Source organism: Anoplopoma fimbria, chromosome 17 (genome assembly GCF_027596085.1).
Source record: "Anoplopoma fimbria isolate UVic2021 breed Golden Eagle Sablefish chromosome 17, Afim_UVic_2022, whole genome shotgun sequence".
NCBI classification, from domain to species: domain Eukaryota; kingdom Metazoa; phylum Chordata; class Actinopteri; order Perciformes; family Anoplopomatidae; genus Anoplopoma; species Anoplopoma fimbria.
The window spans coordinates 10647181-10662223 of NC_072465.1; the positions used below are offsets into that span (position 1 = coordinate 10647181).

The window sequence follows — 15043 nt, forward strand, 5'->3', positions numbered from 1 at the left end:
CGTTGTTTGCTCTGCTGTCATTGTACCTCTATCATTTGATTGACATAGTGCTGGAATCTCGTGGGTGTTAAAAGGTTAATCAAAACGCAACAAAACTGAAGCTACACCAACACCAGGGTTCCTGTTCTGAAATGACACTGACCTCTTACCTTCCTGTGGAGGCGGAACAGTGGAAAAAAATATTTCCACTACAGTGAGCTACAACAAATCACACTTTTAAACTCCACTTATTTAGTATTGCACTTTCATAAAGATGAGGAACACACAAGGGATTTCTAAAAAAGAACGGACAAAATCGAACTAGCCCCTAGTTTGGGTCAAGAGCCAAAAACACTGGATCCTACATTTCCCATAATGCCACTAACAGCATCTCCGGTGACTTACTGGGAGGACATAATCAGATGAACTGAATAGTACTCATGACTAGTAAACCTAAATGCCATTTATATCCTTTTTACAGAGAGCACTAAAAGTGCATCTTTGTATGCTTCAGATAGACATTCACAAAATAACATTAAGAGTTTTCAGTTTTTAAGTTTAATATCAATAAAAATCCAACATGTGTTGTTTGGGAATGCATAACACATTTTGTTTTTTAGAATATTTACATAAATATTCATAAAAAGTAGAATGTATCAAACTACTACCCTGGAGAGTGTACCTCTTACACAATAAAGTAATAAAATACAAAAAGCATCCAGATAACAAAAAATATTCAGAAAATACAAAAATGTTGTAAATTATATAAAACAAATTATGTTATACTTTACATATTTTAAATTGCATTTTAAAATTGGCTTGAGTATAGTATCCTAAATGTGCAACTTATTTTGGACCTCCACTGTGGTGAAGTCGTCTTATTCTAGTACAAAATACAACTCCATATTTCAATTGTTCTGCTCGTCCCAGCACCTTTTTTTTACATCATTAACATTTTAACCAGTCATTAAAATAATAGCATTCAGCAGAAAGCATCTTTTTGGCTAGTGAAGCTTGAACATAGTTAAATATGGCATGAATGTAAAAGGAAACTGATGCTGAATAAACCAATGTCTTTTGCTGTAAAACCAAATCAGCGCTCCTGAAATGTGCACGCTCACAGGTCAAGCGATATCCGAAAGTGCTGTGCTCTTTGGGCCAGTTCCTTTGCAAACTCTTGAGCCTCGTGCAGGGCTTGCTTGTCGGGGAAGTGCAGCGCCGCCTTCTTCGTGGCCACGGCCAGCTGCTTCAGGAGAGCACACAGGTGGTTGCTCTTGCACAGGAGGCTCTGGGAGGAGCCTCCCCGTTGGGCCTCCCTGTACAGGGTGTCCACCAGTCTCTGGCCCACCATGATCACCAGCTTGCTTTGCGAGATGAACTTCTCCGGCGGCTGCCCGTCCCGAAGGCTGCCCACAAATCCCCCGATGGCCTTCTGGAGAGCGCCAAAGTAAAGCCGGCAGTGCTCTGACAGGGAGGCTGGTTGATGCTCCTCGGTGCCGCTGCCGGACTCGGAGGAGTGACGCTTGTTATCAGCCTAAGCAGTAGAGACATAGAAAAAGAAGGTGAAGACGGCCTCATATTATGTCTTATGGACCACAGTGTTTTCTGTCTTTTTCTGACTAAGAAGAAAAACCTAAATCCTGAATATCATCATTGCTGATCACATTTTCTGAGAGGCAAAGGTGTTTTGTGGTTTGGTCATGCACATTAAGTAGGAACATATCCCTATTGTTATAATAATATAATAATAATAGGAGATACCAACCTGTGCCTTGTTAGAGACTGGTGGGACATTTTCTTTTGGTTCCTTCGGCACTTCCTTCTGCTGCTTTTCAAAGTCATTCTTAGTCTGAGGAAAAGTCAAAATCAAATGAATTAGTTTTAAAGTTATATTACTAAATATGCTTTGTTTTTTCCTTGATTGAATGATAACTGAATAATTTATCATGATTCAGTTACCATAGTAACTCACGATAAGTGTGTTGATTCAGGGCCTGATCAGACGTGGAGCGTTTTACAGGTTGAAAATACAAAGCGCACCGCACTGCCATTTTGTTGTTGTTGTTGTTGTTTGCTGCGTCTTTTTTATTATAATTGTTGTTAGGCAACAACTGAAATGAGTGCTAATGTTTGCTTAAGGCAAACCATGAACTGTACAGTTTAAATGACTTACAGTTAAAACAACTTAACCCGAAACCTCAAGTACCGCACTAATTTGCCTCTGGCTTTTTTCTGTTCAGATCATGGCAGGTATGGTTGGTAAAGTCAAATAGGTCCACGTATCCAGCAAAAGTCACCACTCAGAGACATTAACGCTTATGACGTTGGACGCTTTTCCATTCCGAGTTTAACTTTTTTTTAATTCGAGGGCGCTCCTGCAAAAAAGCGAGGCGCATAAAGCGGAAAAATGCGAGGTGCTCAGAAATGCAATTGCAGCACGCGTAACCCTTCACTCTCATTGAAAACAATTACTAAAAGTCACCCCTGGTTGCTAAAACGCTTTGTCCGATCAGGGCCTTAGAAGACGAGAAGCTCATACCTGTAGCTCTACGTAGTCGTTGTCATCCTCTACTAAGTCCTCTCCTTGTTCACTTTCATCAGGACTTTTCTTCATCTCTGGCTCTGGAGGTTTTGAGGGGCTCTGAACAGAAGCTTGCCATTGGCATTGATGATGGACACCAGGCGCTTGACGTCCTCTGGAACAGTGCGCGCCACCATGACGAAGCGCTCCAGTTGGTCAGGGTTCTGGATCTTCCCAGGGTCCTGACAGAGTGAGTTGAGGGGCCATCCAGCCATGTTAAGAGCACTAACTGTTTGTTGTAGGATCACACCTGAGTCTTCTACGATGGACAGCTGTTTACAGAGCCGGGTCTGAAGGTTGGCATCTGTCAAATGGCTGGCGTTGCCCTTAACGTCCAGTGCAAAGTTCAGAAAGCACGACAAAGAACATGCAATCACCTCTGCTGCTTCTTTGATCTCCTTCAGGTGTTTCTCCAGATGTTCTCTGCTCCTCCAGTGACTGCTGACAAAGTCCATTAGACTGGGCACGGCCCTGCAAACGGAGTCCCGCAGGTCAAGAAGTTTGCGGCAGGCCTCGTCCTGGCTGAGCATCACCTCTCGCAGAGGCTCGGGAGAGGACGAGCTCAGAGGCAGAGAGTCACAGGAGCTGGTGGAGGAGCTGGAGGCCGTGCTGATCCTTTGACTGTCGGCTGCAGAGAGACGCAGGGTTCTACCTCGCTCGTCTTCCTCCTTCACCAGCGACTCCCTGCTTCCAGGAAGTTCACGGAACGTCGTGCAGGCCAGGAAGTTCCTCATTCGCTGCAGACGCACACTTGCGAGTTCATGAGCACTGCTTGAGTCGCCCCTGCACTCTAGGGGTATATGATCACTGGGGGGATCACTAATTAGTCGAGTGAGGGGTTCCTCCTGGGGAGGAACCGCATAAACCAACTCCTCTGTAAGCCTCTGAGTTGGGGGCTTGTCGTAAATGGAGACCCTTGGCAGCACTCTGGGTGGACTTGAGATGTCAGGCGAATTGGGTTTTGGTATATCATAGAGGATAGTTGGACTGCCTCTTTGAATGGGCCAAGCACGTGCTGGAAAAGTGTCAAAGAGTTGCCTGCAAATGGCTTTGGAGGGGTCATAGGAGCCTTGGGGTGGACTTTGCCTCTCAGGACCCATTGGCACATCATAGATCCACTCAGGCTTGCGGGGACTGGGAAGGGTATTGTATCCACCCACCATTTTCTGTTGGGCTTCTGTGGCCGAGGGAACAGGGATGTCATAGTTTGGGTCCTGAGGCAAAGGCGGCGGGACTGCATACACCTGCGCATGAAAACAAAGTTGTCATAGAGGCCTATTGACTTCATTTAAAAGTGAGCACATCATAGTTTCCTTGCTTCGTTACTCCCTCTAAATTTCTTAAACTTACGTAAGACTCTCCTGCACTGCTGCACTGCGGCACATTTCTTGGAGTTGTTGACACCTGCACATAGAACATCACAATAGCAGTAAAGGGTCAGCAAATCTTCAAACTGCAACTACATGTTTGATGCATTTTGTTTGGTGTGTATTCCCAGGAGCTCACAGTTAAAAGGGAGGCTCGTCTCGCCTGGCTCGGGACATCATAAACCTCCCCAGTTGGACGGGACGCCATACTGAAGAATGAAGGCTGCAGACGAGACAGACAGGCTGTTATATTAGGGTTGACTGGTAACACTTGCACTGCTTTGATCAAAGCTGCGTCTACCTCATTGACCTCTGCATCAACACATTTATGGGGACAGTGTTTGCTCTGAATTCCTTTGGGAGTCCCGAAGATAACCCCATGATGCATGCACTTTGCCAATTAACGCAGCTCTGTAATAGAAACCATGCTGCTCGTTGAATATTAGGTGGCTACTGCAGAAGAGAACAGGACTCCCCCGGAGCAGGAAAGGAAATCGTGAACATGTGGGTTTATTTCTCCCCACCCTTCTGCCGCACATGCACACGTACAGACACTTCTGTCTTTCTGGGGTCCCTGGCGGCATGAGCTGCTGTTTGTAGTTAAAAGTGTCTGAAGTCTGTGTCTGTTGGTCTTTTATGGGCTCATAAAGACCCGGTGCTGCATGCCTGTCCCATGGAGAGGCCCCTGGTCCCCATCTGTAAGCTCTTTTTCCAGCAGGGGTTTCACAGCTTTGCATTTCTGCAACAGTCTACCTCTCTAATCATGAGGGTGAACACTTCCCAAGGAAGAGGCCCAACTTTGACCCCTGAGAACAAGACCGGTTTAAGGCCTTCACACATCGAGAGCTTTTTTCCCCGTTTTTTTTAATTCGACGTTAATATATTTTATCGAATTTATGTTGTATGTCATGAATACAATTGTACAATACAAAATGAGGTAGATTTTTCTGAGCTTTTGCATCGCAAAGAAAGTCAATAACTAATCACGTTTTGCAGAACAGGTTGATGTAATGCCTATATCTATGAGGATTATGAAACAACAACTTGGGGGCAACAAAGAAGGTAAACTTTATTACTCCTTTTAATATTGACATGGCCGGCAGACCAAATCCACTTAATCCGTTCATGCTTTTCACAATAAAAGCCCTGGTAAGTCGACGTGTTTATTAGTCATATCCCCGGAGTATCCTAAGAAGGAGAGGACTTGATTTGGTCTGTGCTGCCTTTGACAAGATTTAAAAGAGTAATTGAGTTTGCCGTCTTGGCTTTGGTCAATGGATCCTTTGAGTTGTATATTTGTAATCCTCATAATTATATGTGTAACTCAACCTGTGCCGCACAACGTGATTGGTTGTTGACTTAGTTCTCGGTGCGAAAGCTCAGAAAAATCTACCTGGTTCCAATGAAAAAATTATTTGTGTTTTGTGTAAAAAACACTTATACACTTAAAAATATATGAATTCGCGAATTAATCGCACAAAAAAAAGGCCCAGTGTGTAAAGACCTTGACTAATACATTGAGGCTTTTGCTCCTCTCAACAGAAATCCAGTACTTGTAAAAAAACAATTTGTACCTTGGATCCATCAGGTCCTTCTGTGCTGTCTCTAAGTGCTGGCAGGAATGGAACTTTTGAAGCTGATAAAGGAGTACACGGGACCTTGTAGATCATGTCCATGCGTTCATAAGCTGGGCTGCTGGAGGGTCGGGGTACACTTGGGATCTGGTAGATATTTTGCGTGTTGTCTTCAGTTCCATCATCAGTTAGTTTTGTTTTTTCTACGTCATGGAGTAATGAGCCTGCAGTGGTTCCAGTTTGTGGTAAAAGCTGCAGCCTGTTCGCAGGGGCCAGACCATGCCGTCCATAAAGAGAACACATCCACCATCCACTGGTGCCGGCCACGTTTTGATCCATCACCGTGACGATGTCCCCTCTTCTGAAAGCCAACTCATCTGCACACTCTGCAGTGTTGTCATAGAGCGCCTTCGCAAGTTTGTTCTAAAATCAACAACAGAGATAATGGAAATAAAAATTAGAAGTTAAAACCTGTAGGCAGATAGTGTGTGGCAAACTTTAAATGATTAAAGTAAGATACTTGAAACTGACACAACCATGTGTTTTTACTCAAAACTAACCGTAATGCATTTCTTTTGCCGCTGTAGGCCAATGACAACATTTCCTCTTGCAAAATGTTGCAACAAGTCTCAGCCATCATACAATTCCACTTCCTATTTCTACATTGACGTAAGTGGTATATCAGTTTCTTCTTCCTCTTGCAGGCTTGCGAGCATCCTATCTCATCGCTTTAAAAAATACATTAATGTGCAAATGCAAGTTAATTTTGTTCTACACCTTTTAAAACAGATTGAACGTGTGACAGCTGCATTGGCATATGGTAGTTACAACGGGCCCCAGTGCGCGCTGATAAGACGGACCCTAGTGCACGCTCTTATGATTGGACCATTGAGAAAGCCTATTAAGGACCCTTGTTCACGCTATTTACATGTTATTAAACACGCCCACACAAACGTACATATAACCCAACAATCATCATTGCATCTGAATATGACAAACATACCACAGACAATAAAAAAAAATATTACTGAAATTGAATAGTTTTTATAGTTTTGTTTTTTTAAGTTTTTATAGAGTAGTTTATGTAGAATAGGCATAACATTTTGTTAATATTGCTACTGACTATTTTACCCCCAAAAAAGGAAACCCATGAGAGAGATGAGTTTTGGGGGCAGATAAAAAAAAAAAAGGAACCTGACTACACAATATTCGGTTTATAGTAAGCAATCAGAAACTACTTGGAAAGATCAATTCTTTTTACAGACCAGCCTGTTCCAGGAGCTCCAGTGCAACCACGCTGTCTGCACTACATCTGTATGTTGTGGTTCTTTTTGTGAAGGCTGTCAGTATGAGAAACAAGCTGTTAATGATGAAATGTGCCTCAAAAGCCCAGCCCCTAGCTGTGAGCAGCTTGTGGTCTGACTGACTGTGTCACCACACAGAGATAACTTGATGTTCACACTTATCTCATCGATGCATCTATTTCACTTCTCACGAACAACCTCTATGTTAAGGTTAATGTGAGCCAGCTGTGTGTTTGGCGTAACAGGAGGTTGATCTTGTTGACCTTTTTTAATTTGATTAATAAATAAACTGTCAGTCACAACACTGGTCTCATCAGTGCAAAGCCAATCACACTGACACAACAGCTCAATAAATAGAAAGAAGCTTCTCTTAGTGTGTATATTCTGTATCGGCCTGCTGCCACTTGCACATGATTTAAGGTAACGTATACCGCACCCTGACACAGCACATAGAGAGTCTTTCTTTCAGCAGGAGATTATGTTTTCAGTTGTGTGTACGGGCGTGTGCATCTCTGTCTGTCCACTGCTAATCTCGCATTCTGCTGGATATTGTCAGACATCTTATTTGAAAAAAGATATATGTTATGAATTGTATGGTAGCTACAAAGAACAGTCCACACAAAACAGCTACTTGACAATATCAGTTAAATCAACAGCTCACAATATTAGCTGTGTATATTTTTGTGTTCAAATTGTACTTACAATCACTTCTAGTGAACTCTGCAGCCTTAATTGTGATTCAGCAGTGTAATACAGTACAGCTAAAATATACTTTACTTCCATCTGCTTGCTAGTATAAGAAATTATTACTAAAGCATGACTACACATTGGGAGGCCTGATTCATTGATAGTCTTTGTTATCCATTTTTTAGTTCAATCATTAACGAAACATTTTTAGCCACACTATAGTGGCAGAGCTCTGGGGACGCTTTGTTGGTTGGTGGGTCAACCATTTTGCTCCACACTGGGTTATCTCGACTTTTACTGGAGTTGTATTGCACAAAATTCTGTACATTCATTATTCCTTACTAACTTAAGACGATACTTACTTAATGACTAAACAGACATCTGTGTTTTCAACTGGATAAGCTGTAATACTTTGCTTTTATGACTAAACAGCTGCAAACCTAATGACATTTATCGTGCCAATGTTGCTCAATAGCTTCTTGTATATTTATTATTTCATTATTATTAATGATGCATTAATAGATCTTTAATGTTGCAGGTGTAGTGGAGCTAATTTGAGTAAATATTTAAACAGTTTGGTAATTCAATTGTTGAAGGAACTACTAACAATAACTGTCAAATACATGAAAACTAGAATATTTTCCTCTTAAAGGGACAGTGTTTAGGATTTGGTAGCATTTAGCAGTGTGGCTGACTTTGTAACAGTGAGCCGCCGAGTGTAAAGCTTTTGATTGTAGATATGAAGGGCTCATTCTAAGCTAATGAAAACACAACGATTCTCAGTTTAAGGTGATGACACGCTTATGAGAACATAGTTATGTTATTTTATATATATTATCCTCATTTCTGCTAACAGATTCCCCACACACTGGCCCTTTAAACATAGTGAAGTACAAGCATATTGAAGCATTAAGTGGTTTGAATTGTAAGTTCCAGAGTAAAACTGTCTCTCCTGAATTCTCTTTAGTTATCTCTCTCTCCTTTTTCTTTAGTTATTTCTCTCTCTATTTTACATTGTGAACTCCACTGCTATTATTTCAGTGTAATTGATTATACTGAAGTTGTCACCATGTACTGGGCATGTAAACTTGTATTATTTGAGTTTGCTGCAATTAGTCCATCCTCCCTGTAGTTTTCTTTAATTTCACTTAGTTATTGCTATATTATGATTTTTTTCTATGATGGGGGAGGGGGCATATGTTCTGTGAGCTTTTTGTATGTTTATCACTTAAAAAGCAATGATTTTCTTTTGTCAAAACTATAAAAAAAAAAAGAAAACAGTTCCTGAGTAAAGGTACCCTTGTAAAGGTCCATGGTTACTACAAGAATGAGATAAAGAAAGATCCAACAAACTATAGGAATTATGGTACAGACAGACCTTCTGCAAAACAAACACACACCCCTCAGCTGATGAGTGTAAGTGTGTGTCTGCTGTCTTCTGCAACAAAGAGCCCATTCACCATCAGAGTCCAACACGCTCAGCACCTGTTGGGATGCAGGCCTGTGGAGCACTCTGACCGCAGCCGACTAGCCCCCAGCACCCCCCACCCCCGTCAGCACACACACCAAGCCTCAGCAAACGGCCGGCCTAGTCCTCAGGGTCATGCTACAGACATGCAAGTGAAATACATGGGGTCAAATGACAGTCAGCGACCGCACCACCAGGATTTACTCGGTTGTACTTTCTCCTTGGAATCATCCAAGTGCACCACCCAAAGAGGACGTTAGCAGCCGATTGGTTTCCTGATCGTCACTAAACACTCATACTAGAAATTTATCAATCCAGGCCATGAGTTTCAGTCACCTGTTTTTGCAGGGGCCATTTAAACCAACAACCATAGTTTCGTGTTTTTGATTGATTATTGATCTGATTTTCTTTCTGTTACTCTTTGTCTAAATTTGCTATACACCCATTGAATTCAGGCCACTTGTTGCTGTGTTTACTCCTGCCCCTGTGTGTGTGTCTGCATGTTGATCAGCGAGTACAGTAACAAAGTCAGATTCAGCTGTGACTCTTTTGGATTCCTGCACACGCCTGCTTGTGTGGATCAGCCCTCTGACAGCTGGCCCTCAGCACTTTGAACTGCACAGCTGTCTCTGCCTCTCCCGTCTCTCTCCGCTTCATCCTGTTCACAAATTAACGTCGGCCCAGGAAATACTTTCAAAAGCTTCTGTTCAAACAGTAAATCACCTCAGCCCAAATTAAGTTACTTCAGTAGAGCAGTGGATGTGGAGTGGATTGTTGTATTCACGACGATTTTCGTTTTAACTCGCAGTTATATGATGTCAAACTTTTTCCAATACACCAAAAATTCAAGTATGGCTGCAGCTGCAGATTATTTTCATAGGCGATTTAATCTGCTGATTATTGTTACAACTCAAAATCAATCAACTGTTCATTGTTTATTTAAAAAAATAAAGCAGTGAAACATAGTAACATATGTAACGCCAACACCTCGTGTGTGTGCATATGCGTGCATCTCTGTGTCTGTTCACATCTAATCTTGCATACTGCTGCACCAAACTGCATCATATTTGATGCTCATTAAAGGTCTTCTCGTGGCTGCAGTACTCCACACTTTCTCATAGTGGGGGAAATCAGTTGGCTCAGGTTTATTGTTTTGGACGATGTGTTTGGCTAACAGCTAACGGAACTACCAGTGCACACACATCTGAGTGCCTATCTGCTGCTCAGCCCTTGCTCTGCGGCCAGCGACACAGTTTTTCTGTGCATTTTTAGTTGAAGCCGAAAAAAGACTCTGCTTCACCTGTGAGATGGGTTGAGATGGACTCGATTATGTTTTATGGCTTATGAATTCCCTGTTTGAATGTGTCATTTCTTCTATCATACTAAAGCTTAAAGCGATTGATAGGTTAACAAAATTGTTTTGGAGCAACTCACTGAAAGTTTGTTTGTCCCTATATATGAAAGAGCAATGCTGTTGGTTAATTGCCAAAAATGTTATCAGAGAGCACCTGTAAAAACGCACTATAGAGTCAACGTACTAAGGGCATTCAATCCCAGAGAGACACTGGAACAGGAACTAGTCCAGGAAGTGGTTCCCAGTGTGGGAACGACTCCCTCTTGGTTCACACTGGCCTTTTGCCCTTTGACAGCCTGGGCAGGACCCCGGGGGTCAGGTCAGCATCTCATCCATTATACATTCAGACACATGCCGGGCCCAGGGAGACACCCACGGTGGTGGTGATCCAATCCGTCACACACGACTAAAGGTTCACTAAAATTTAGAAAAAGTTTATTTTTTCCCTAGATGGAGCGGAGGGAGCAGAGTGTTCAAGATGAGGCAGAGCACATAGTTGAGATAATCTTTGTGATAATTTCATGAATTCAGACAGGAAGTCATCCTGTAAATATGACATAATAAACTTTCCCACAGTATTTAAGATACGAGGGGGGGGGGGGGCAGACAAATAGAGGGAAAAACACTGGGAGAGCGATTTGGTTTCCCCGTAAATTATTTTCTGACATTCTGGGAATTCATTCAAAGGTCGATCAATTTTATCATCTTAAAAGATCCTCAGATGTGCTCCATGGAAAATCACCTTTGCCAACCTGAACGGATCCAAGATGACACAGATTCAGGCTCCGTGGCAGTGACACTGACTCCCTACAGCTGCCCTGGTATTTCCTGTATGGAAACTGGTGAGAACTATGTCAAAATATCATAAACCAAAGCACACACACAAACTTCCAAGGACATTTTAGTAAACATTCCTCATCGACAGCTAATCTTTTTATTAAAATATGAGAGTCACCACAACAGGAAGTAGACTTAATGTGTTTTTAAAAAAAAGTCTATTAAAGATGCATGATCTGATGTAATCTGCAATTGATTATTTGGTCCTTTTCTGGACGCAGATCTCCGATTTGCTTTACTTTCATGATTATTTTTGGACTGTTATTTGTTAAAATGAATACAAATGAACAACAAAACGCACTATTTGTCAAATCAATACACTCAGGGGCGAATTTACCAAAGGATTGGGCGGCTTTTTGCGGCCACTAAACCTGTACAAACGAGACAAAATGGAGCTGTGTAATTCAGGTATTTAAATTAGGTAATATGCGGACATTTGGCACAAAATTGGTTTCTTTCTATAAAACAATAACTTTAAAATGTACCACTTGCTTTAACGTATGAACAAACGAAGACTGTGAGATGTAGTTGAAAGCTCTAAAAGCTAGTAAATGGACCTTTGATCGCAGATTCTATTGATACATACGAACAGACTGCAGTTGTGCACGTGCATTTTTTAATTAAATTATTCAATTGTTAACGTTATTAAATAATTTCTTATACTAGCAAGCAGATGGAAGTAAAGTATATTTTAGCTGTACTGTATTACACTGCTGAACCACAATTAAGGCTGCAGAGTTCACTAGAAGTGATTGTAAGTACAATTTGAACAAAAATGCAACCACTTTAAACTAACAGTCTAGTAGATTGGAGTACTAGTGCAGCCATTTGAAGGTTTTTAGAGAAGTATGAAAGACGGGAAACAGATAGCTGACTCAGCTTGATTTCAATGTTGGATTCTTGCTGCCAGAAAACATGTTTGAGTTAAAACAAGAGTTAAACTGAATCTTACAACAAACAGACTTAAAATAAATACTGTATTGAGTTAGGCATAACAGTAACAGTGGATGACGGACTGGACAATGTGAGGAACCGCCGATAACATGCAGCAGGAACTTATCTCACTGCTCACATTGCGGTTTTATTTATACTCGCACTTCCTCAGTTTCATCTTCTGTCACAGTGTCACAGGACATATATACTGAATATATATTCACTGTGTGGTCACGTTGCAGCTTTACTTGTAGCTGTTTATACATTTACAGTGAACAGGAGCATGTTGGGTGGTTGGGTATTTGGACGCATGGGCAGACTTAACACTGGTTTGTTCCAGTGTTTTTCTCCCTGTACAGACACTAACAGTATATTTACCGACTGTGAATTTAACGGTGCTACACTAAACATTTGAAAATTACTACTTTCGAGCCTAAACACTGCTTTTTACTTTGTGTAAAACGGTCAGATTTTGCAGGAAATCTGAAGGTTCCCTTAACGATACCATGTTGAATTTGGCTATTCGATTCACACTGCACACTAGCCTTGGGTTAAAGCACTGACGAATGTTTGCATTCTAGATTGATACGCGACTTCTCTTTAACAGATCGGACAGCAAAAATGTGACGCAAATACCATTGTTTCCTTTGACCTGTTTCTCACTGGCAATATTTAGCCTCGTGTTTAGCCCATTTTCAGGGGTTAACCCCGCAAACTCAAAGCTTACACCCTAGGTAAAGTCAGGGTTAGCCCACTTTGGAATGTGAAAGCTTTCTAAGATACATGCTAACAGCTCACTTAGTCCGAAGCTAACAGCTCATTTAGTCCCAGGTCTACACCTCACTTGGCCTGGGGCAATGTGCAGTGTAAAAAAGCCGTTCCTTAAAAATAAAAATAAAAACCTTAACGTAGTTTTTAGGTTTAGGCAACTAAAGTAATTGGCCTGCTTGTTGTGAAACTTGAGTAAGTAAGGTCTCCTGGGTGAAAGTCTTTGTTTGTTTCAATACTGGAGAGCCTATAGCCCAGTTGGCATACGTCCTTACAGGATGAACGACGGGGGCACCTCACTTTTGCTGTAGATTAATAATCCTCAGCAGTTAAACACATGGACAGTTGCTGGATAACATACAGGAAAGATGGAGAATTGAATTTCCTTGAGTGGGATGTGAAGAGGATGCTGCCACTTCTCCATGTCAGCCTCCTGCTGCTGCTGCACATAAGCCCTCATGACTGTCTACTGACTCTTGCTCTCAGATGTTAAAAACAGCACACGAGGCCTCCCAAAATAGCTTTCAATGAACTAAAAAAGGAAATAAATTCCAATACAAATAACCCTATAGAACGGAAATGAGGTGGCTAAAAATTAGTCATCAACCAAACCTGTCATATTTTTTTTTTTTCACAGAAGCGATGAATAAGATGAGCTCAGTTGCATATTTGTTTTGCATGGGAAAATATCAGGATGATGCATATCCTTTCCTCCACTGTGAGCCTCAGATAGGACCTGGGAAGATTATGACTGTTGTGGTAGGCCCCAATCAAATGGAGTTATTCTGTTCTATAATAATCAAATAACTGAATTCATCAATCAAAAGTAGTCTTAGACATTCTCCTACTCTCTTGAACTAAATGAAATCTTTTTTTCTCAATTTGCTGCTGGCTACCTCGCAGTTCCGCTTAGTTACACTGGGGGATCCTTTAGCAAACAGACTCGTTGAGACCAAACGCTGCAAATGCTTTTTAAATGCATCTATCATTTCTCGGGCCACAATAATTCAGAAACCAAGTTCACCAACAGCCAAGTAGTCAAACTTTGAATTCAGCCACCAGTTTCATCAAAAACATCCAGACCCAATAAGTGACAGTCCTGCTGAGGTTAAAGAGGCATCATCTGGACGGACTATGTGAGGTTCACTCAGCAGATCCCCTCTGACAAAAAGTATGAAGAGAGAGGAGCAACAAATGTTCAGGAGGTTTTAAGGATCAGAAGCCAACGTGCAGGCAGTTTGATCAGCTGTTAGAATGCTGAGAGTTGAGACACATTTACTGGTTTTATAATTCAGAAATCAATGCAAAATTAAGCCAAAATATTAAGGACACGCAGAAGTGCAACATTTAAGAAATGAAACATCAGCCCTAATGTCCCAATTAGGTGTTTTTTTCTTTATTTTCCGAGCAGCCTGAGTTGATAATCTCACTTCTAAAGGCTTGTGTGTTAATGAGGCTCATAAAGTTTCACTCTGGACTCCCTCTCTCGGGTTACGGCCGACAGCGTGGAGCGGGTCAGAGGGGGCCCGTGTGTGGAAATAGGTGGTAGCTGACACCGAAAATTAAATTGCAATCCAAGCAGGTGGTCTGCAGGGACATTCCCTCTGACGAGCATCAAAAAAAAAAAAAAAAAAATGGACTGTCGAAACTGAGACTAAAAAATATAAATAAACAAAGTTGTCACAATAACACTGTAATGTTGTCAGATGCAGCCTGAGTACTCACCATGTTTGTGAGGCAGTTGCGTTCAGGGTTCCAGTACGGAGAGTAGGTCCTGTCCACGGCGGATGAGTTTTTCAGTGAAACCGTCTCACTCCATGAGTGTGTGTGAGTGTGAGAAAGTTCTTTAAGGGGATTTACTCCTAGTTGGTGCCTCACAAGCATATTGTCTGAGCTGTCAGTGAGAGCCACGATGTTTTACGCTCTGGGTGGAGTCAGAGGTCCGTGTCATCGACAGAGCTGCCGTCCCCCACAGCCCCATTGGCCCAAGAGACCCCCCCGCCCCCGCCTTCCTCTGCAGCTGCCCAACCCCACCACGTTTTGCTTCTTTTTTTCTTTTTTTTTTTTAAACTTAGCTTCATGCCACTCTGTGAACACATCCACCCACACACACACACCATCTTCCTGAAAAAGCAGAAGTAACATCACTCATCATTTACTTTTCTAACTAACTGAGGGATCTTTCTTTTGT

The 15043-nt window shown here is 41.8% G+C and overlaps 1 protein-coding gene across 1 annotated transcript; it reads right to left on the reverse strand.

Moving 5' to 3' along the window:
- Positions 1 to 800: 800 nt before the first annotated feature.
- Positions 801 to 14719, reverse strand: cass4 (Cas scaffold protein family member 4). Its single transcript, XM_054616422.1, is given in 8 exon segments — positions 801 to 1513; positions 1745 to 1828; positions 2519 to 2607; positions 2610 to 3804; positions 3911 to 3964; positions 4067 to 4150; positions 5502 to 5924; positions 14578 to 14719. Coding segments are annotated over 8 exon segments (2349 nt in total). The 5' UTR covers positions 14581 to 14719; the 3' UTR covers positions 801 to 1096.
- Positions 14720 to 15043: the final 324 nt, after the last annotated feature.